Source organism: Rhinatrema bivittatum, chromosome 16 (genome assembly GCF_901001135.1).
Source record: "Rhinatrema bivittatum chromosome 16, aRhiBiv1.1, whole genome shotgun sequence".
In the NCBI taxonomy this organism is placed as follows: Eukaryota; Metazoa; Chordata; class Amphibia; order Gymnophiona; family Rhinatrematidae; genus Rhinatrema; species Rhinatrema bivittatum.
In genome coordinates, this window is record NC_042630.1 from 1904040 (window position 1) to 1926120 (window position 22081).

At 48.5% G+C, this 22081-nt stretch overlaps 2 protein-coding genes across 6 annotated transcripts in view; one reads left to right on the forward strand and one right to left on the reverse strand.

Moving 5' to 3' along the window:
- Positions 1-1528, forward strand: part of LOC115078382 (centrosome-associated protein CEP250-like) — a 69233-nt gene extending 67705 nt beyond the window's left edge. Inside the window, 1 exon segment of the mRNA XM_029581290.1 lies at positions 93-1528. Coding sequence (XP_029437150.1) covers positions 93-371 — 279 coding nt within the window. The 3' untranslated portion in view covers positions 372-1528.
- Positions 1529-1919: 391 nt separating this feature from the next.
- On the reverse strand, positions 1920-21881 carry FOXJ2 (forkhead box J2). Of its 5 annotated transcripts, XM_029581895.1 has the most exons (11): positions 21299-21875; positions 20758-21073; positions 18968-19042; positions 18612-18692; positions 18368-18493; positions 18118-18283; positions 17294-17461; positions 12968-13069; positions 12631-12825; positions 7728-7841; positions 1920-7443 (listed from the first exon to the last, which is right to left on the reverse strand). In XM_029581895.1, exons 2-11 carry the CDS (start codon positions 21064-21066, stop codon positions 7310-7312), a joined length of 1470 nt encoding a protein of 489 aa, XP_029437755.1. In that variant the 5' UTR covers positions 21067-21073; positions 21299-21875; the 3' UTR covers positions 1920-7309. The 5 variants fall into 5 exon arrangements, with proteins under 5 accessions (XP_029437755.1, XP_029437754.1, XP_029437756.1 ...); XM_029581894.1 differs by having other exon boundaries at positions 20758-21876; XM_029581896.1 differs by lacking the exon at positions 17294-17461 and having other exon boundaries at positions 20758-21881.
- Between the last annotated feature and the right edge of the window lie 200 nt (positions 21882-22081).

Sequence of the window (22081 nt, forward strand, 5' to 3'; positions counted from 1 at the left end):
ACTGCCGTGAGGAAGCTCGCGCTGCTGCAGCTCTGCCTAGCATAGAGGGAGGTTTGATTGTTTTACTTCCTGAATTTTTTCCTCTTTGCCAGGTCTCCTTCCTGCGTTCTCAGCTGTTACTGGAGCGCCATCAAAAGCTGGATTACATTCAGCGCTGCACCAAGACCAGCAACGAGTTCTCTGACCTTCACCGCGACCTCTCGCAATCACTGGCCACCGTGAGCCGCCACGCTGAGCCTGCTATCCTGGAACTGGAGACCCTGCGACTGGACGAGTCTCTGAGTCAGAGCCTGATGTCATCCAGCATGGGTCCATGTGTCCCCGAAGCTTTGCTGGTGAGCTCCACACCGGGGCATGGAGAGCCGGGGTAGGACTGGGTTCTGTGTTCTGCCTACAGACTGGGGGAAATGGGACTGCTCTGAATTTGTGCTTGCAACCTGCAGACCTTCCACCACTGAATTGAAGGAGTAATGGGGAGGGTTCCCTACTGCCGGCATTAAGCTGAAGATCCCACTTCTGACCAAATGTGAAAGCTGTAAATAACGGAGTTACTGCTTCTTATAATGGGCACAATGTGTCACTAAGGAGGGTATGGATATAGGTCCCTGGTCAGTTTTGCCACTCAGGGATTCAAAAGAGACTCAGGGGAAACTCTCAAGAGAATAGGATGGTTGCAGAGGTCTGCATCTATGCCTTAAACTGATTCAAGGCAACAGCGCCCATTTTATGAGATCTCAGGGAAGGAAATGTCATCCCAGCTGAAACAGTTCTTGTGACCTGTGGGGAGGGGCTCCGTGAAAGAGACCAGGCTTCACGGGCACTGTCTCAAGTTCTGTAACAAGATGGCTGCTGCCTCCATTCTGTGTGCAGTGACATCACTTCCTGTCTGAAGGCCCCACAACAAGATGTCCGCTCTGGCCCATTGCGTAAAGCAAGGAGGCAACGGAATTTGCTGACAGTGATATTGCATCCTACCTCAAGATTTCATGCCAAGCAAACTGGAGGAAAACAGAGACCCGGCCAACCCCAAGTACCCTTTAACTCACCTGTGGAAGATGAGTTTTACAAATACAGAGAATTTTTACAGTGTTTATGAAGCTCTTTAACATTTCAAACAGAAGAGGAGCGCCAATTCTTTTAGTAAGTGAAGTAAAATATTTCTGGGATGTTCTGGTACAGAAGGAAGGGATACTCCAGATGCCATGAAGGACCTATCTTTCTCATCCGTTCTTCTGCTTATCACTCTTCCAACCTTAACATGAGAACTGCTAAGCTGGGCTGGGCCACAGGTCTAACAGCAGCTCAGAGAGGATATGAGCAAGATTCGATGACTCCCGGGTGCATCCTCTTCTGCATCGCTCAGCTCCGTTTCCACTCTTCCTCAGTATTTATCTCATAACCATTTCGGATTAAAAATAATATTTTTTGTATTTATTTTAATATAGACCATGTAATAACTACATGTATACACGATATATTTTTTGGTTTTGTAATAAAAGTGTTACAAGCTAAAATTGATATTGTGGCCTGTTTTACATAAGAGATACCTGCCTCCTTCTCCTCCCTCCCTGTACAGACCCGTGTGCCTGGAATCCATTCTGTAATAACTTTTCTCAGAGGGCAGTGGGCAGCAGCTGATTTGCCTTACTTCCTCTTTCGAGGTTTATGCTCCGTTCTGCCATCAGAAGAGGGTGATTTCTCCTGCTCTCTTCAGCCAATCAGCTCACCAAATTGCTCACTCTTTCAGGACAGCCTGGTCCAGTCCTTGGTTTCCTCCACCGCACACATTCCTGCTTTTCTTGGGGATATCGGACTGGTAACATCGGGACTGGATCAACCAGCCCCAAAGGAAGGCTTTCACCATTGAAAAATCTACTTCTCAGAGGCGTGGGGGCATTGAAAAAACAAACTCACTCACAGAAAGTGCAAAACGCCCCTGTCTGGGTTTTCTTTTATTAATAAGGCATGCAAAAGGCAAAACAGAACAGAGGCAGTGTGGACAGACTACAACATGAGGCAACTTTATCCTGGCAAAATGAATGTGTAACGTGACTAAGGCGCTGGGATTTGGTGTATTCTGCATTCTCCAGGCGGCTCACGTGTGTGCAACGCTCCACGTCTTGTACATAGAAATGAAAGTGAAAAAGCATTAAATATGTCCGGTAAACCCCTCTTACTTTTCTCCCAGGCGCCAGGGGAGGAGCCAGCCCATTCTGGATGCTCTTATTTACATAAGAGTCCTCACTTGTAGGCAGCCAGTGGTGGAGCTTAATCTCCCCGCGGCAGAAATACCTGAATATGGGTTTTGCTTCCATGCTGACCCCGTTGCTCTCGGCAAAGCGCAGGTTTTCTCACTATTTGCAAGTGCTTTTCTGCAGCAGGCCCAGGGCAGGGGATAGGGATTTCGCTCAGTCAATTGTACACACTGGTTAGCAACATCCGGCTTTTCAGCAGCTCCTGCAGAGCTCCACCTGGGATGGCATTGACATCGTGTGCACCCTCAAACTGGTTCCTATTGATCTTCTTGCTGCCAGGAATCGGGCATCTCTTCATGCGTGCTGCTGTCATTTGATCCATTTGGTTTGTCTGGTGAAACAGCCAGACTGCTTTGTCATTTGGGGGTGTCAGTGCCCAAGATGGCTGCCCTGATGGTACCATTGAAACATTTATAAAGTACATTTAAATACATAGTTGCAATTGTTACCTCTCCATACCACCCCTTACCTCAGAACACAGCTTGGTTTCGCCTGGCAAGAGAATGGGGCATTGTGTCTTGCTTTTGGCACCATTACCCATGATGCTTTGCACCATCTCCTTTTATTTGAAAAAAATAAAAAATATAATTGATTTTGCCCTTCTGTGCACAGAAATCACCTGAAATGTAGATTTCCTGTTCATACCCGGATCAGTCCAGCCGTGTGGAATTATGCCTCCCTTCCAGCATGGAGACAGAGAAAGTTACACTGGCATAAAACACAGTGTGCCAGCTGCAGTCCCTCAGTATTTCTCTGCCTCCAGCAGATGGATAGAGGTGCAATCCCTGGAGTCTTAAAAAAAAAAAAAAAAAGAGAGATTTTAAATTCTATTTGGTTACCCTCCCAGGAGGTTGTGAGGCCCTGATGGGGTTATCCCTCCTGGTGTCGAGGAACATGAGCACGGGGTCGGGGACCCCTGGGCTGGCTCGTTCAGATGCCACCAGGAGGGGTATAACTGGTAGGGCCAGTTCCCTCCTCCCCCAGGAGAACAATCGCTCTGCAGCATCTCTTCTTTGGGGCAGTCTTGCTAGGCTTCCTGATTCTCGGCAAGCATTTTCAGTTTTGTGCCCTTCCGTTCGGCTTGGCAACGGCGCCATGGACGTTCACCAAGGTGTGTGATGGTGGTGGTGGCAGCGGCGCTCAGAAGAAGGGGCATCTTAGTTCATCCATATCTGGACGACTAGCTTATCTGAGCAAAGTCGGACATTCTTGCTGTTCAGGCAGTGGCTCAAGACTTGCAGCAACTGGAGGCGCTGGGGTGGATGATGAATCGGGTGAAGAGTAATCTCATCCCCTCTCAGGTTCTGGCCTTCTTAGGAGCATCCTCTCAGGTTCTGGACTTCTTAGGAGCACGCTGCGACACCAGGGCAGGAAGAGTTTTCCTGACTGAGGGTCGTATTCTCAAGTTGCAGAATTGGGTGTGTAGCCTGTTGGATGCGGAGATGCCCAGGATCTGGTATTACCTCCAGGTGTCAGGGTCTATGGCCTCAACATCAGAGCTAGTTCCTTGGGCCTTTGCGCATATGAGGCCGCTACAGCAGGCGCTCCTTTCCCGGTGGGATTCATCTTCCACTGACTCTCGAGGAGTCTTCCAGGTCCAGTCTTTCATGGTGACTTGTCGGGAGCATTTGCAGCACGGAGTGGACTTAGAGGTCCCAGACTGTATGGTGCTTACCACGGATGCCAGTATCATCGGCTGGGGAGCTGTATGCCAGAATCAGTCAGCGCAGGACAGTGGTCTGAGGAAGAGCAGTCCTGGTCTATCAATCATTTGGAGACCAGAGCAGTGAGGTACATGTTGGCGGTGTTTCTGCTTCTGTTGAGTGATTGCGCAGTGCGCTTCTTGTTGGACAACGCGACCATGGTGGCTTATATCAGTCGACAAGGGGAAATCATGAGTCGAGCGATGGCCCAGGAAGCTCAGGAGTTGTTTCCTTGGGCAGAACAGCATCTAGATATGCTAGCAGCCTCTCACGTTGCCGGAGTGGACTTTCTCAGTCGCCATAAGCTGGTTCCCGGAGAAATGTGAGCTGTCGGAGGAGGCGATGGCGATGGCTCTGATTTGTTGCCTGTGGAAGAAAGCCAAAGCGCCCCGGTTCTTCAGTCACAGAAGAAAACATGGAGCAGAGGGAGAAGATGCTCTAGTGCTCCCTTGGCCTCGAGGGATTCTTCTTTGTGTGTTCCCTCTGTGGCCTCTTGTAGGAAAATTAATAATATGAATAGAAAATCACTCTGGTGAAGTGATTCTGGTGGCTCCAGAGTGGCCACGGCGCCCATGGTTCGCGGACCTGGTCAATAGTGGACGATCTGCTGAGACTCGCACATTTGCGAAAACGTCTGTGGTAGGGTCCAATATTTTCAGAGAGGGTGGATCGCTTTTGTCTCACAGCTTGGCTTTTGAGAGGAGATGTTTCAGAGAGAAAGGATACCCGGAGGATGTCATTTCCACCCTGTTGCAGGCTAGAAAGACTTCCACGTCTTTATCATATGTAAAGGTCTGGAAGGTCTTTGAGTCCTGATATACTGGTCAAGGGATAGTCTCAACTCAGGCCTCGATAGCTCACATCTTGGTGTTTTTGCAAAAAAGGCTTGGTAAAAGGCTTAACCTTTAGTTCTCTTAAGGTTCAGGTTGAGGCCTTGGGCTGCCTGCGAAGCAAAGTGCATGGACAGTCGTTGGCTACTCTCCCAGATGTGGTTCGTTTCCTTTGAGGGACAAAGCATTTGCATCCTCCTGTGCAGAAGATATGTCCCTCTTGAAGCCTCAATTTAGTCCTTAGAGAGTTGTGTATGGCTCCTTTTGAACCTTTAAGAAGGGCAACGATAAAGAATCTTACTTTGAAAGTGGTGTTTCTGTAGCCATTTGTTCTGCCTGGAGAATCTCGGAGCTTCAAGCGTTGTCATGCAGAGAACCTTTTCTGAGGATCTCTGATTCAAGGATATCTTTGAGGATGGTGCCCTCTTTTCTCCCGAAGGTTGTGTCAGCGTTTCATTTGAACCAGAATGGAACTTCCGGCGTTTTCAGTTTGGACGCATCGGCCGCGCAAGCTAAAGACCTGCGATGATGGATGTGAAGCGGGCCTTGTTGCGTTACTTCAAAGTCATCAATAACTTCAGGGTGTCTGACCATCTCTTTGTACTTTGGAGTGGTCCTAAAAAGGGTCATAAGGCTTCAAAGACTACAATAGCAAGATGGTTGAAAGAGGCAATAAGCTCGGCTTATATCTGTAAGGGGCGTCCGGTTCCGGAGAGCTTGAGGACGCACTCAGTTTGGTCTCCAGCGACTTCTTGGGCAGAATGTCAGTTGGTGTCGCCACAAGAAGTTTGGCGGGTGGCTACCTGTAAGTTGTAACACACTTTCGCCAGACATTATCGATTGGATGTCCAAGCCCTGGAGACCATGGGCTTTGGTGAGTGTTCTTTGAGCGGGTCTCTCACAGGCCCACCCTCATTAAGGAAGCTTTGGTATACCCCAGGAGTCTGGACTGATCTGGGTATGAACAGGAAAGGAAAAGTGTTTTTTACTTGCTAATTTTCGTTCCTGGAATCCCACGGATCAGCCCCTGTGTGCGGGAGAGTCCACTTGTATTTGACTTGATTCTGGTTTATATAGGATGCAGAGCTGCTTAAGATTTCAAGTTTGTTCTCCTGGTTTGGAGTTTCTGTTGGGGTTTAACCTATTTTCCTCTTGCTCATTTATGGGAAGTTATTTGAGTTAAGGTTGTTGTAGGGATATTCATGGCTTGGGTACAGGTCAATACTGAGGGAGTGCAGGTGGCGCACCAGGTTATATGGCAGTGCCTGCTGAAAGGGAGCCATAATCCCAGGAGTGAGGACTGATCCGTGATATTCCAGGAACGAAAATTAGCAGGTAAGAACCAATTTTCCTTTACCACACACAATATACTAAAATATAAGCTTTGGGCACAACTTCCTAAGCAGGACGGGCAAAGGAAGGGATCCTTTAAGGCGCCTGATGTAGTGCCACACTTTTTACTTTGAAGTGAATCGGGCTCGAAGCGCTGGGTTCTGGGATAGGGGAGGGGAGGGGAGGTAGTGCCACATGTTTTACTTTGAAGTGAATCGGGCTCAGAGAGCTGTGCGTTGGAAGCCTTCGCCTATCGCTGGGTTCTGGGAGAGGGGAGGGGAGGTAGTGCCACATTTTTTACTTTGAAGTGAATCGGGCTTAGAGAGCTGTGCGTTGGAAGCCTTCGCCTATCGCTGGGTTCTGGGAGAGGGGAGGGGAGGTAGTGCCACATTTTTTACTTTGAAGTGAATCGGGCTCAGAGAGCTGTGCGTTGGAAGCCTTCGCCTATCGCTGGGTTCTGGGAGAGGGGAGGGGAGGGAGTGCCACATTTTTTACTTTGAAGTGAATCGGGCTTAGAGAGCTGTGCGTTGGAAGCCTTCGCCTATCGCTGGGTTCTGGGAGAGGGGAGGGGAGGTAGTGCACATTTTTACTTTGAAGTGAATCGGGCTCAGAGAGCTGTGCGTTGGAAGCCTTCGCCTATCGCTGGGTTCTGGGAGAGGGGAGGGGAGGGGAGGTAGTGCCACATTTTTTACTTTGAAGTGAATCGGGCTTAGAGAGCTGTGCGTTGGAAGCCTTCGCCTATCGCTGGGTTCTGGGAGAGGGGAGGGGAGGTAGTGCCACATTTTTTACTTTGAAGTGAATCGGGCTCAGAGAGCTGTGCGTTGGAAGCCTTCGCTTATCGCTGGGTTCTGGGATAGGGGAGGGGAGGGGAGGTAGTGCCACCGACCTGCCCCCTGGTGAGGTGCAGTGCTGGCGGCCATGGATCTCGCTTTCTGGTTCATTCTGCAGCTCTGGCAGCCTGGAACGATAGGAGGGAGCAGGGGACCTTGCAGAGTTTCCACTCACTGTGAGTCCCCTGAAGGTTGGCAGCAGTGAAAACTCTAGAATCAGTGCAGCAAAGACTTAAGTCCCTCCTTCCAGCAGGATTCATGTGCAGATCAGAAGGATGGGGGGGGTTTTAAGATTATTTCTCTCTTCCCCTTCCTGCCCCGGGGTGGGGTAGGACCTGATTGAGTCTGTCTCTCAATTGCTAGGCAATAGAGTCCCAGTCAAAGTCATCGTGGATGTCCTCGCTGTTGCTCGGGTACCTCGGGGGGTTGTGGTGGCCATCATGACCGGGACTGCGGGGGGCAGGGAGTTGCGGGGACAGACCCATGTGCTGCCCTGAGGAGAGGAGGAAAAAAGTGACATTAGTAGGAGGGAAAAAGTGCTGGAGTGGGAGCTTCCTGCTGGGGAGGAAAGGGTCTCTCTCTCCCCTCGTTCTTTCTGATCCCTCTCTCTGTGTCAGTTCCCATGCAGGAGGTTATGGAGACAGCACAGCTTTATCCGGTGACATCATCATCAACACGTATTCGCTGTCTCCAGCTGCTACAGCAGGATAGGCTGGACCTGTTCCTCTGTGTGCGCGCGCGTGTCTCTGTCTCTCTGTTCCTGCGTGTGACACTCACCTTGCTGGTTATATGCAGGCGCCATCTGTGCCTGGATAGGGTATGCTGGCATCACAGAGTAGGCAGGCTGCACACAGATCCCTGATGAACCTCCTGAGGGCCCAAGTGAGTTCACTGCAGACCGATCCAGCACCGAGAGGGAGAGAGAGAAAAAAAAAAAGAAAGTGGTTTGTTTGGATTTTTCAGGATATTTTTCTCTGTAATTCCCTCTCCATTCTTCCTTGCTGACTTTTTGCTTACCCTTCTACAGGTTCTCTCTTCTGCATCTAAAAATGTATCTTCCCATTTCTCTTACTCCCTGTCACCCTTAACCCCACTGTTCCCTGTATGTACCCAGATCAGTCCAGACTCCTGGGTTATGCATCCCTGCCAGCAGATGGAGACAGAGAAAGTTTCACTGACACTGCCTCATAAACCCTTGTGCCACCTGCAGTCAGTCCCTCAGTATTTCTCTGTCTCCAGCAGATGTAGATGTGTAAAACCTACAATCTGAAGAGAAACTTTTAGGAAGAATAGAAGGATTCCGGATCCTTCTAGGGGCCATCCTCCCTGGTCTGAGATGGACGAGCATGGGGTTGGTGCCCTTTTTAATGCTTGATCCTAGATTCCGTCAGGTGGACAGATCCCCGATCCCCCATGAGGCAGCTTTGTAGCCCAAGGGAGCAGGAAATTACACACTTAGTTCTTTATGACCAGGGCTTAGTTGTTTTGTTTGGCATAAAGTTTGTTTAAAAAAAAAAGACACAGCAAGTGCCTCCTGTTGTTTGAATCACAGTGGCTGGGTTTGGGGTTAATTTGAGCAGCAGCATTTGGCATTTCAGAAGCATCTCTGGTGAGCACAGTGGTAGTGGTGCATGGCCCAGCCATGTTGTCATGTTGTGCGGCAAAGTTTGCCATTCTGGCGGGGGTTTGCATTTGTGGCTCAGTCAGGCCCACTTGTGCTGCAAGTGCCATAAGAGGTGACAACTCCTAGGGGGTTCTGCTGTCTTTGCTGCTGTGACAATTAGATCAACAACAGTCTCCCGAAGGTCTAGGTTTTCCGCGGAGGGGGGGTGTCTGTGTGGCAACGGGGGCCATGTTTGTTGCTTCAGCAGGGTCTTCTGCTTCAGTGGCAGAGAACAGGGAATCCTCACTGCAGCCGTTGCTGGCTCTCATGGTGACGAATCTCCCCTGGTTAGGGGAGTTTGGACTGGACCGATTCCCCCTTTGGATTTGGATTCAGATGAGCCTCAAGCCTTCTCTCCTGAGCTTATTTTACTTATGCACAGGGCTTATTTAGCTTAACGTGCATCAGAGGGTAATTCAAGGTCCTGGTTGTGTTCTGAGGGTAAGACTCGAGCCAGGAAGAGCCCTGCGTCCGGTAAAGTAAGCGTTCGGAGAGCGTTCACCAGGTTCTGGGTCTTTTCTCACAGGCAGGCTTAGTCAAGGATATAGACTCCAATGATCCATTGGCTGCGTCAGGGCATCAGGGGGTTCCCTGCTGGCAGACCTAATGCTGGATGTGAGGTCCGGTGGAAATATAGGACGATTCCAAGGTGGCGTGCCTCTTCCGAAGAGAGGAGCTCTGCTCTTTCATTCCCCCTGTGCTTCAGGAGTTGGGGATCAAGTTGTCCCAGGAGGGAGCGGATCCCACTTTGGATGGTTTGTGTGCTCCGACTAAAGCATTCCCCTTCCATAAGTCGATGAAGAAGCTGCTAGGTCTGGAGTGGGACCCTCCAGAGTCCAGCTTAAGGGTTGTCAGGGCTATGACTAAGCTTTATTCATTGCCAGATGAAACAGAGCTTCTGACTCTCCAGAAGGTCGACGCTTCTGTGTTGGGGGTCTCTGAGAAGACTGCCATTCCAGTAGCAGGTTTGGCCGTTCTGAGGGACGTACAAGATGGTAAGTTGGAGCTTCACTTCAGAAGGATTTTTGGAGATGTTGGCTCTGAGTATATGGGCAGCATTTGCAGCCAGGCTTCTCTGCATTGAATTCAGCAGTTAGAAGAGCCGCAGGCTGGGTTGGGACCAGCAACACATCAGGCTGAATGGTTGGAAGTGGCAGGGTGTACGGACTGGGGTTCTGTATGACTAATCCGGGCATCTTCAAGGATTATGATTTTCCTAGCATGTAGCCAGATGGACTTAGATCCAATGGGTTATGTGCTCCGCTGCTAGCAGATGGAGACGGGTTTCAAAGCTGACGTCATCCTAGGTTTACCCCTGCAGTGACCTCAGGCTTTCAGTATTCTCTTCAAAAAGAATTTGATTAGAATTTGGATATTTATTTATTTATTTATTTATTTATTTATAGGTTTTTTATATACCGAAGTATTGGTGATGGCCTTCACTCCGGTTTACATTTTAACAATGAGCACATTACCAACAAAAGTAACAACTTTAACATGTATAAATATGCAGTAAAAAGCATTAAATTCGGAGGATCAAATTGAACAAAATACATTGATTCGAAGGATCAAAATGAAAGCATGGGGAACGGGAAAAATTTTGATAACGAGGGGGGGATATATACAGTAGCAACTCAAGATAGGGTGTTGGCGGCATCGGTTGACACGATGTTCTGAGGAAGTGCAGGTGCGATTCTAAAGAGGAGAGGGAAGGCGGGAGGGAATAGAGGGAGAGGGGAGGGCGTAGCGGAGGGGTGGTTAAGGTGAGAGGTGGGGAGGGGGATTTGCGGGAGTAGACATATGTGATAGTTTATCCAATTCAGCTTGATTAAAAACTGGAGACAGCAACTGTACTCAACCAACATAAGCGCTGAATCCTAGCAATACTATAATTGCCCTGAACTTAGGGATAGGGCAACGGCTTACCTGTAACCTCATGGAATCGAGATTCACCTCATGGGCAATTCCTTGGTGCCTCTCCTGGGCAGCCATAGGCGGGATGCTGAGTCCATCTGTCTACACTAAGGAAAATGAAATTATCAGGTAAGTAATTTCTCCATTCCTAGCGTGCAACCAGATGGACTCAGGACCAAGAGGATGCACAAAAGTTACTCCCAGAAGGGGCGGGCGGCTGCCTGCAGTCTGGTTAGCACCACCCTCTCGGGCCTGGACATCCAGGGGTAGAACCTGGAGGTGTGTAAGGAGGATCACGTGGCTGCTCAGCAGATGTTGGAGAGAGACAGTAGCTTACCTTCCACCCAGGATACTGCCTGGGCCCTGGTAGAATGAGCTTTAATCTGGAGGGGTAAAGGCTTCTCTGCCTCTACGTCAGCTCCCTTGATTACTTCCTTGATCAGCGAGCTATGGTGGCTCGGGAAGCCGCTTCACCTTGTTTCCTTCCCCCGTGAAGAACAAACAAGCGAGCTGACTGAGAATTCCCGATGATACACCAAGTCTATCGACGTTTAGATAGCCAAGAAGGCGGTTTTCTTCTGTGTCCTGGCATCTATCCGGGGAAGTAAGGAGATGGATTGGTTCAGAGGAAACACAGAGACTACCTTTGGTAAGAAGGAGGGGACGGTGCGAAGCTGTACTGTACCTGGAGTAAACCGAAGGAATGGTTCCCAACAAGACAGCACCTGTAGATCAGAGATGCGACAAGCCGAGCAAATCGCCACCAAGAATACAGTCTTCAGTGTTAATAGGCGAGGCCCACTCCCCTCGCTGTCCCCCGTGCACGAGTTACACCGTATCACTTTATACTGAGGATAAAACGCCCACTCCCCTCGCTGACCCCATGCACGAGTTACACCGTATCACTTTATACTGAGGAGTTACACCGTATCACTTTATACTGAGGATAAAACGCCCACTCCCCTCGCTGACCCCCATGCACGAGTTACACCGTATCACTTTATACTGAGGAGTTACACCGTATCACTTTATACTGAGGAGTTACTTGCGAGGAGGCAACTGAGATGGAGGGGATTTTCCAGAGCAATGATTACCACCTTGTTGCTGGCTTGACAACCTTCTACATCCTTTGTGAATGTGCAAATTTGGAGGCTCTTCGAGTCTTGGTGTACAACTGGTTCAGACTAAAGGGTCACTTATTTTGTTTCTATAGAAAGTTCTGGTTAAGGGATTGGCCTTTATCTCACTGAGAGTCCAAGTATTGGCATTGGGCTGTCTCCGGGGTAAGGAGCAGGGATATCCTCTGTCCACGCATCTGGATGACGTATGATTTCTTTGGCAAGCTAAGAATTTACGGCTTCTGGTGCAGAAGGTTTTGTCCATCTTGGAATCTGAGTCTGGTCCTTAGAGGGTTGTGTGAAGTTCTGTTTGAACCATCAAGGAGGGCAATGTTAAAGGATTTGACTCTTAAAGTGGTTTTTCTGATGGCTATATGTTCAACTAGGAGAATCTGGAAGGTAGTTTTGCTGTTCCTTCTAAGTCAGATGGTGGAACTTCCAGCCTTTCCTATCTCATGAGAGGGAGCTTAGGCTTTGATAGGTAAGGCGGGCATTATTGAGTTATCTGAAGGTTACTAATGTTTTCCGTACGTTGTATCACTTCTTTGCTCTATGGAATGGCTCAAAGAAGGGAGGTAAGACTACGATTGCACGGTGACTGAAAGAAGCAAAGCTTGTCCGGTGTTGGAAGGTTTAAGGGGTGCGCTTGATGTATTCTAAGGCGTCACAACAGGGGTGTCTGCAGGACATTTGCAGGGCGGACGCTTGGATGTCATTGCACACTTTTGCTAGGCATTAATGCTTGGCTGTTGGGGCTCTGGCTTCCATGGTGAGAGTGTTGTTCGAGTCCCACATTGTTTAGGGGAGCCTGGGTGCATCTTAGGAATCTGGACTGATCTGGGTCCCTACAAGGAAAGGAAAATCGGTTCTTATCTGTGGTACTACAGGAGTGAAAATTAGCAGGTAAGAATCAGTTCTCCTTTTTCCTCTCCGTAACCTTGCTCTTCAGCACCCCTTCAACCCCGCCGATCCTCATCCAGGGTACCTGGATTCATTCTGTGTTGGGGTTTGCCAGCACTGAGAGCAGCGGAGCTGGAGGTAGGGGGCTGGGTCTGGGTCTGTGTGGACAGGAGGCCTGTGCAGCTGAGGAAGTGGTTAAGCGAGTCAAAGAGGCTGGCAGTGTGTTCCTGCTCCAGGCTCCAGTTCTTCAGCTCAGCCTGTCTGATGCTCTCCATCAACTCTGGAAAGACAGCAGTCAGGATGTGACATCTCCAGCAAATAACACAGAAAATCATAGTATGAGGTCTCTCGGCTCCTACTCGTGCCGTGAGGGAGCACTGGACAGAGAATCCTGGGGGACAGACAAAGAGGGCAGAGCTTACCTGAGAACTGGGATAGGTCGATATTGGACCAGTCCAGTCTGTTAACAATTTTAAAACTCTCCTTCAGCGAGTCTATATTAGAGGACCAGTCCATGGGGAGAGCTGAGGAGAAAGAGAGAGATGTGTAAGGCATGTTAGCATACAAGGATATGCAGACATACATGATAGGATTTTGCATAATACACATTAAGCCTTCTATAACTTTATACTAAGGATAAAATAAAATACCCATTCCCCTTACTCTCCCCTGTACATGAGTTACTCCATTCTAGAAGCACAGTCCAGATGTATTCCACACATTAAGAAAGGTAGAAAGAAGGCAAAACGATTACCGGCATGGTTAAAAGGGGAGGTGAAAGAAGCTATTTTAGCCAAAAGATCTTCATTCAAAAATTGGAAGAAGGATCCAACAGAAGAAAATAGGATAAAGCATAAACATTGGCAAGTTAAATGTAAGACATTGATAAGACAGGCTAAGAGAGAATTTGAAAAGAAGTTGGCTGTAGAGGCAAAAACTCACAGTAAAAACTTTTTTAAATATATCCGAAGCAGAAAGCCTGTGAGGGAGTGAGTTGGACCGTTAGATGATCGAGGGGTTAAAGGGGCACTTAGAGAAGATAAGGCCATCGCGGAAAGATTAAAAGATTTCTTTGCTTCGGTGTTTACTGAAGAGGATGTTGGGGAGGTACCTGTAATGGAGAAGGTTTTCATGGGTAATGATTCAGATGGACTGAATCAAATCACGGTGAACCTAGAAGATGTGGTAGGCCTGATTGACAAACTGAAGAGTAGTAAATCACCTGGACCGGATGGTATACACCCCAGAGTTCTGAAGGAACTAAAAAATGAAATTTCAGACCTATTAGTAAAAATTTGTAACTTATCATTAAAATCATCCATTGTACCAGAAGACTGGAGGATAGCAAATGTAACCCCAATATTTAAAAAGGGCTCCAGGGGCGATCCGGGAAACTACAGACCGGTTAGCCTGACTTCAGTGCCAGGAAAAATAGTGGAAAGTGTTCTAAACATCAAAATCACAGAACATATAGAAAGACATGGTTTAATGGAACAAAGTCAGCATGGCTTTACCCAGGGCAAGTCTTGCCTCACAAATCTGCTTCACATTTTGAAGGAGTTAATAAACATGTGGATAAAGGTGAACCGGTAGATATAGTATACTTGGATTTTCAGAAGACGTTTGACAAAGTTCCTCATGAGAGGCTTCTAGGAAAAGTAAAAAGTCATGGGATAGGTGGCGTCCTTTCGTGGATTGCAGACAGGAAACAGAGAGTAGGATTAAATGGGCAATTTTCTCAGTGGAAGGGAGTGGACAGTGGAGTGCCTCAGGGATCTGTATTGGGACCCTTACTGTTCAATATATTTATAAATGATCTGGAAAGAAATACGACGAGTGAGATAATCAAATTTGCAGATGACACAAAATTGTTCAGAGTAGTTAAATCACAAGCAGATTGTGATAAATTGCAGGAAGACCTTGTGAGACTGGAAAATTGGGCATCCAAATGGCAGATGAAATTTAATGTGGATAAGTGCAAGGTGATGCATATAGGGAAAAATAACCCATGCTATAATTACACGATGTTGGGTTCCATATTAGGTGCTACAACCCAAGAAAGAGATCTAGGCGTCATAGTGGATAACACATTGAAATAGTCGGTTCAGTGTGCTGCGGCAGTCAAAAAAGCAAACAGAATGTTGGGAATTATTAGAAAAGGAATGATGAATAAAACGGAAAATGTCATAATGCCTCTGTATCGCTCCATGGTGAGACCGCACCTTGAATACTGTGTACAATTCTGGTCGCCGCATCTCAAAAAAGATATAATTGCGATGGAGAAGGTACAGAGAAGGGCTACCAAAATGATAGGGGGAATGGAACAACTCCCCTATGAGGAAAGACTAAAGAGGTTAGGACTTTTCAGCTTGGAGAAGAGACGACTGAGGGGGGGATATGATAGAGGTGTTTAAAATCATGAGAGGTCTAGAACGGGTAGATGTGAATCGGTTATTTACTCTTTCGGATAGTAGAAAGACTAGGGGACACTCCATGAAGTTAGCATGGGGCACATTTAAAACTAATCGGAGAAAGTTCTTTTTTACTCAACGCACAATTAAACTCTGGAATTTGTTGCCAGAGAATGTGGTTCGTGCAGTTAGTATAGCTGTGTTTAAAAAAGGATTGGAAAAGTTCTTGGAGGAGAAGTCCATTACCTGCTATTAAGTTCACTTAGAGAATAGCCACTGCCATTAGCAATGGTTACATGGAGTAGACTTAGTTTTTGGGTACTTGCCAGGTTCTTATGGCCTGGATTGGCCACTGTTGGAAACAGGATGCTGGGCTTGATGGACCCTTGGTCTGACCCAGTATGGCATTTTCTTATGTTCTTATATAACTTTATACTGAGGATAAAGCACCCACTCCCCTCGCTGTTCCCCATGCACGAGTTACACCGTATCACTTTATACTGAGGAGTTACACTGTATCACTTTATACTGAGGATAAAATGCCCACTCCCCTCGCTGACCCCCATGCATGAGTTACATTGTATCACTTTATACTGAGGAGTTACACCGTATCACTTTATACTAAGGAGTTACACCGTATCACTTTATACTGTGGATAAAATGCCCACTCCCCTCACTGACCCCCATGCACGAGTTACATTGTATCACTTTATACTGAGGAGTTACACCGTATCACTTTATGCTGTGGATAAAATGCCCACTCCCCTCACTGACCCCCATGCACGAGTTACATTGTATCACTTTATACTGAGGAGTTACACCGTATCACTTTATACTGTGGATAAAATGCCCACTCCCCTCACTGACCCCCATGCACGAGTTACATTGTATCACTTTATACTGAGGAGTTACACCGTATCACTTTATACTAAGGAGTTACACCGTATCACTTTATACTGAGGATAGCACGCCCACTCCCTTCGCTGTCCCTAATGCACGATTTACACCATATCACTTTATACTGAGGATAAAATGCCCACTCCCCTCGCTGATCCCCATGCACGAGTAACACTGTATCACTTTATACTGAGGAGTTACACCGTATCACTTTATACTGAGGATAACATGCCCACTCCCTTCACTGTCCCTAATGCACGATTTACACCATATCACTTTATACTGAGGATAAAACGCCCACGCTCCTCGCTGTCCCCCATGCACGAGTTACATCGTATCACTTTCTACTGAGGAGTTACACCGTATCACTTTATACTGAGGAGTTACACTGTAGCACTTTATACTGAGGATAAAACGCCCACTCCCCTCGCTGACCCCCATGCACGAGTTACACCGTATCACTTTATACTGAGGATAAAACGCCCACGCTCCTCGCTGTCCCCCATGCACGAGTTACACCGTATCACTTTATACTGAGGATAAAATGCCCACTCCCCTCGCTGTCCCTCGTGCACGAGTTACACCGTATCATTTTATACTGAGGATAAAATGCCCACTCCCCTCGCTGTCCCCCATGCACGAGTTACACCTTATCACTTTATACTGAGGATAAAATGCCCACTCCCCTCGCTGTCCCTCGTGCACGAGTTACACCGTATCACTTTATACTGAGGATAAAATGTCCACTCCCCTCGCTGTCCCCCATGCACGAGTTACACCGTATCACTTTATACTGAGGATAAAATGCCCACTCCCCTCGCTGTCCCCCATGCACGAGTTACACCATATCACTTTATACTGAGGAGTTACACCATATCACTTTATAGTGAGGAGTTACACTATATCATTTTATACTGAGGAGTTACACTGTATCAATTTATACTGAGGATGAAATGCCCACTCCCCTCGCTGTCCCTCATGCACGAGTTACACCATATCACTTTATACTGAGGAGTTACACCATATCACTTTATAGTGAGGAGTTACACTATATCATTTTATACTGAGGAGTTACACTGTATCAATTTATACTGAGGATGAAACGCCCACTCCCCTCGCTGTCCCCCGTGCACGAGTTACACCATATCACTTTATACTGAGGAGTTACACTATATCATTTTATACTGAGGAGTTACACTGTATCACTTTATACTGAGGATAAAACGCCCACTCCCCTCGCTGTCCCCCATGCATGAGTTACACCGTATCACTTTATACTGAGGATAAAACACCCACTCTCCTCGCTGACCCCCATGCACGAGTTACCCTGTAACTTTATACTGAGGATAAAACGTACATTCCCTCTTCTGTCCCTGATTCACAAGTGACTATTTATAATTTTATATGAAGCATAAATCGTTTCTAATGGCTCTGATTTACCTTGCCTTGGGCTAGTGAGGGGTGGTCGTGGCTGGGGGTGATAGGGAGGATGGGGCAGTGCTTGCATGGGGTATTCGCCACCGTCTCTTTGCTGATCCGCTGGGTGAATGTTTGGATTTTCTTGGTACATACAGTAACTCTGCAGGTCTCTGGGAAGGGGGCCGAGAGCTGAAGCGAGAGAAGAAAAGTGAGATTCGTGAGAAGCAGTGGCTCCCTCAGGCATGCTCTGTAATTCTGAGAGCGGCGGGCAGAGCTGGGCCGGAGCGGGGAGAAATGGATTTTTATCTGGCAGGCTTTGTGGCACCAGCGAGCCTGTGTGCAAGGCATGACTTATGAAATCGGTGTGGGCACTTAGCCCTGAGCCTTCTAGGGCTGATTCTGAGCAGTGGTTGTGGCACAGAGAAATCTTCTTATAGTATCTCAGTATTTCTCTGCTCCCGGTATCCAACGTCCCTCAGCACGCCCCGTGTCATAGCAGCTCGCACCTCTGGCAGTTCCCCAGACCGTCAGCATAGTCGGAGAAGGGATCTGTGTGACTTAAAAAGCTCACACACAACGTCTGAAGAAGGACCTCGTGTAGTAGGGAAAGCTCCTGTCCAACATCGGCTGAAGATGAGCTCCCATATGTTAAATACAAGTTAGCACTAACTAGAGGAGCTGCTTTTTTTTTTACTTGGCAGGTTCTGCTCCTTCCGCTTTGCACGCATGAAACTGTATTTGTGTCTCTCTTATCAACTGAGAGGCAAGGAACTGCTCAGCCTCCCCCCTTTCCCCCAGCCTTGGTCCCCTCAGTGTTTGCCATGTGCTATGGGCAATGCCCTCACCTGCCTGGCTGCCGGAGCGTCTCCGCAGGGAGTTGTACAGGCAGCAGAAGGAGTGACTGAGGTCCTGGAAGCTTATGTCCGAGAAGGAGAATTTGCAGCTGTCGGAGGCACTGTAGGGGGGTGGAGGAGAATCAGCGATGCCCTGCACTGTGTGAGCAGTGGTGTCCTGCAGGATGGAAGGAGCGGGGGAATTATGGAGGGTAAAACAATCTTGTGGATTTATGTGCAGGGAGGGGGGCCCATGGCTCACCTGGCAGTATGTGGAGTGGGGCCTGGCCGTGTCCTGCACGAGGGGCCGTGCAGCATCTCGTGGTAAGGGGGTGTCGTCGGTGCAGCTACCCTGGGCACTTGCACTCACTTCCTGCCCCACAGAGTCCTGCACAGTAAAGTGAAGGAAGAAAGAGAATGGAGAGTAAGAACAGTGTTAGGGCCCCTCCCCCTTTGTGCCCCAAGCTCTCTTTCCCCTCCACCACACGCATACACAAAGTGCTCACCTCATCATGGGGGTAGAGTCTCTTCCTGCGAGGCAGGACCAGGTCCTCCTTCGGACAGGTGTCGATGGTCCAGTAGGAACCCTGGAAGCAGAATCGGATCAGTGAAATCCAACAAGTCCTACTCATACAGCATCTAGGACAGCAAGCGGGGGCTTGTCTTTCTGATTGGTAGGGCAAGGTCTAGGTTTCTCCCTCGGAGGTACAGTAACCAGGGGAGCTGGGTTATCTCCCCACTTGGTAGAGCTGCTGCTATGGTAGATGGGACCTGGGTTCTCTCCTGTCCAACAGAGGCTCTGGGACAGTACCTGGATGTCTGGGGCTCGACCAAGCTACGGACTTTTTCTGCAGTAACTTACCTTTCCTGGGTCATCCCTGGGCCTTGGAACCTTCCGGAAGCATTTATTGAGCGAGAGGTTGTGCCGGATTGAGTTCTGTGGAGATAGAAAGGCCTGGTTTCACCTCTGCCCAGAAGAGAACAGAATGATCCTCAGCTGGCAAATCTCCAGCTAGAAATTCCTGTATCGAGGTTGCTACAGCGGTGATGTGACTTATAGAAACATAGAAATGACGGCAGAAGAAGACCAAACGGCCCATCCAGTCTGCCCAGCAAGCTTCACAGCACCGGCTCTGCAGTCCTACCCTCAGATAACTGGAAAACACAACCCCTGCAGCTGCTGCAGAATGCGAGCCCGCAGGGATGGTGATGAGTTTACGAGCTAGGGCCCGTGCTCCATCCAGTTTCTGCAACATTTTCACTGCTTGCATAGTGAGGCATGGGGCAGATCTAACATTTTGGCCCTTGGTTTTAAACTCTGGTCCAGGTTAAGATCATCTGAAAAGGAACCAGTTCTTATTGTGAAGATGTTGGGGATTTGTATTTTTTGTTTATAGCTAGAAGTTGATGATCTTTTTTTTTATTTTTACAAGTTTTTATTGATGTTTGTGTTATGTGTTTGCTCAATATTTGTAAATCACCTGGGGCTTGTTTTTTTAGTAGAAATAAATAGTTGCGATGGAGAAGGTACAGAGAAGGGCAACCAAAATGATAAAGGGGATGGAACAGCTCCCTTATGAGGAAAGGCTGAAGAGGTTAGGGCTGTTCAGCTTGGAGAAGAGACGACTGAGGGGGGATATGATAGAGGTGTTTAAGATCATGAGAGGTCTTGAACGAGTAGATGTGACTCGGTTATTTACTCTTTCGAATAATAGAAGGACTAGGGGGCACTCCATGAAGTTAGCATGGGGCACATTTAAGACTAATCAGAGAAAGTTCTTTTTCACTCAAGCACAATAAAGCTCTGGAATTTGTTGCCAGAGGATGTGGTTAGTGCAGTTAGTGTAGCTGGGTTCAAAAAGGTTTGGAGAAGTCCATTACCTGCTATTAATCAAGTTTACTTAGGGAATAGCCACTGCTATTAATTGCATCAGTAGCATGGGATCTTCTTAGTGTTTGGGTACTTGCCAGGTTCTTGTGGCCGGGATTGGCCTCTGTTGGAAACAGGATGCTGGGCTTGATGGACCCTTGGTCTGACCCAGCATGGCCATTTCTTATGTTCTTAAATTATATATGTAAAGATAATGTTGCTGTTTTCTTAGCTGCTAACCCTGGGGGTTGGGGGGAAAAGCTGGCCACATTGGACAGAGCCCCCACTCTGCATCAAATCTGGGTTGAATTCCCGTGTCTTCCGGGAAAACAAACAGGACACTGAGTCAGCCAGGAAAAAAGACAGGTCTCCTTTAATCCTATGCACAGATCCCAGCAGGGGAAAGGACAGGTCTCCTTTAATCCTATCCACTGATCCCAGCAGGGGAAAGGACAGGTCTCCTTTAATCCTATCCACTGATCCCAGCAGGGGAAAGGACAGGTCTCCTTTAATCCTATCCACTGATGCCAGCAGGGGAAAGGGCAGGTCTCCTTTAATCCTATACATTGATCTCAACATGGGCAGAGGGCAGGTCTCCTTTAATCCTATACACTGATCTCAACATGGGCAGAGGGCAGGTCTCCTTTAATCCTATACACTGATGCCAGCAGGGGCAGAGGGCAGGTCTCCTTTAATCCTATACACTGATCTCAACATGGGCAGAGGGCAGGTCTCCTTTAATCCTGTCCACTGATGCCAGCCAGGAAAGCTCGTGCACTTACCTTCCAGCCCAGCCCTGCATTCTTGTAGTAGGGGAAGTTCTCGCACACCCAGCTGTAGATCTCGCTCAGGGTCATCCTCTTGACGGACGTGGAGTTGATGGCGTAAGTGATGAGATTAGCGTAGCTGTAGGGCGGTTTCCCTTCCCTGTGGGCTGCTGCCTCCTCCTTATTCAACATAGCATTAGGGTCCGTGGGGGAGCCAGGACCCTTGCGTGTGGCCCCATTGGGGGTTTTCTCCATGGTGGCGCAGAGGGTGAGCTGAGGAAGCCAATCTATGCAGGTCAGGCTGCTCCCCAGGTCTGATGCCATCTTGGAGCTGGGGTCAGATATAAAATGTACAAAAGGGTGGGATCCCTCCCACACAGCTCTGCCCGCTCCACTGTCCTCCACCCACCCTCCCAAGAGACTCGGCCAGCAGAGAGACAGAGACGTGAAAGTGAAGTACAGCCCGTGAGTGAGGGGCTCTGACATTAATCTGTGCCGCACATTAACAATCCCAGTTAGAGTAATAGGGCAGAGACAGGCCAGGGCTGGCACTTACCTGACTGGCAGGGTTAGGGTCCTGTTAAACTGGTCTGAAGGACCCTCGCTGGGTGGGCTGTGATGGAGAAGAGAGGCTTGGGGTGCTGTCTTCTTATCAGCCCAGCACACCCCACCCCCCCTCAAAAGGCAGCAATGGATGGGGACGTGATCTTAGCTCTTGGAAATCAGGAAGTTTGGCAGGTCCAGGAGTGACCTGTACCCCTACAGGGCTAAGGGGTTCTGACCCCGACGCCCCTTTCTCTCTCTGCCACTCCTTCAGCCCTCACTTCCCCCCACCCCCTGTCTGTCTGGATTCAGGGTCCAGAGAGGTGGGGGCAGAGGGCACTGACCTGCCAGCCTCTCCCTGGGAGAAGACAGGAAAAACAATGGATGATTGGGGGAAGGGGTGCTAGTCCATACTGACCCCTCCGGGTCTCTCCCCAGCCACCCAGGGGTCTCCCTGTTTGTGGTCTGACCCTCCTTTGCTGGTTCTTCCGCCCTGCCCGCCTCCTCTCTGACACCAGGATTATGTCACAGACTAAAATAAAAAAATCTCCACCCAGATTTAAGGAGGCACGGCATCTCCTGCTGCCTCACTGAGATTCAGGAGCTTCTGCATGTCCTACCAAAGGAAGACTTAAGTGATGAAAAAAAAAAACAAGAGAAAAGAGCGAACAGTGACAAGAACACTAACATGAAATCACAAAGTGCAGCAGAGCAATCCCAGAGACAATGTCTGGATTCTGTTGCTGCTCCGGATTCTCTCTGCTCAGATCCCAGATCCTGGTTCTGGTCTGGATTG

Bases quoted from the DNA above. Each gene is read 5' to 3' on its own strand.
- FOXJ2 (XM_029581894.1), bottom strand. From the start codon at position 21,228: ATGTCAGAGCCCCTCACTCACGGGCTGTACTTCACTTTCACGTCTCTG. The intron at 19,043-20,757 runs GTAAGTGCACGA...CTATCTCCACAG, and splicing joins ATGCAGGGCTGGGCTGGAAG to AACTCAATCCGGCACAACCT. The intron at 12,826-12,967 runs GTAAGCTCTGCC...CTGTCTTTCCAG, and splicing joins CGACCTATCCCAGTTCTCAG to AGTTGATGGAGAGCATCAGA.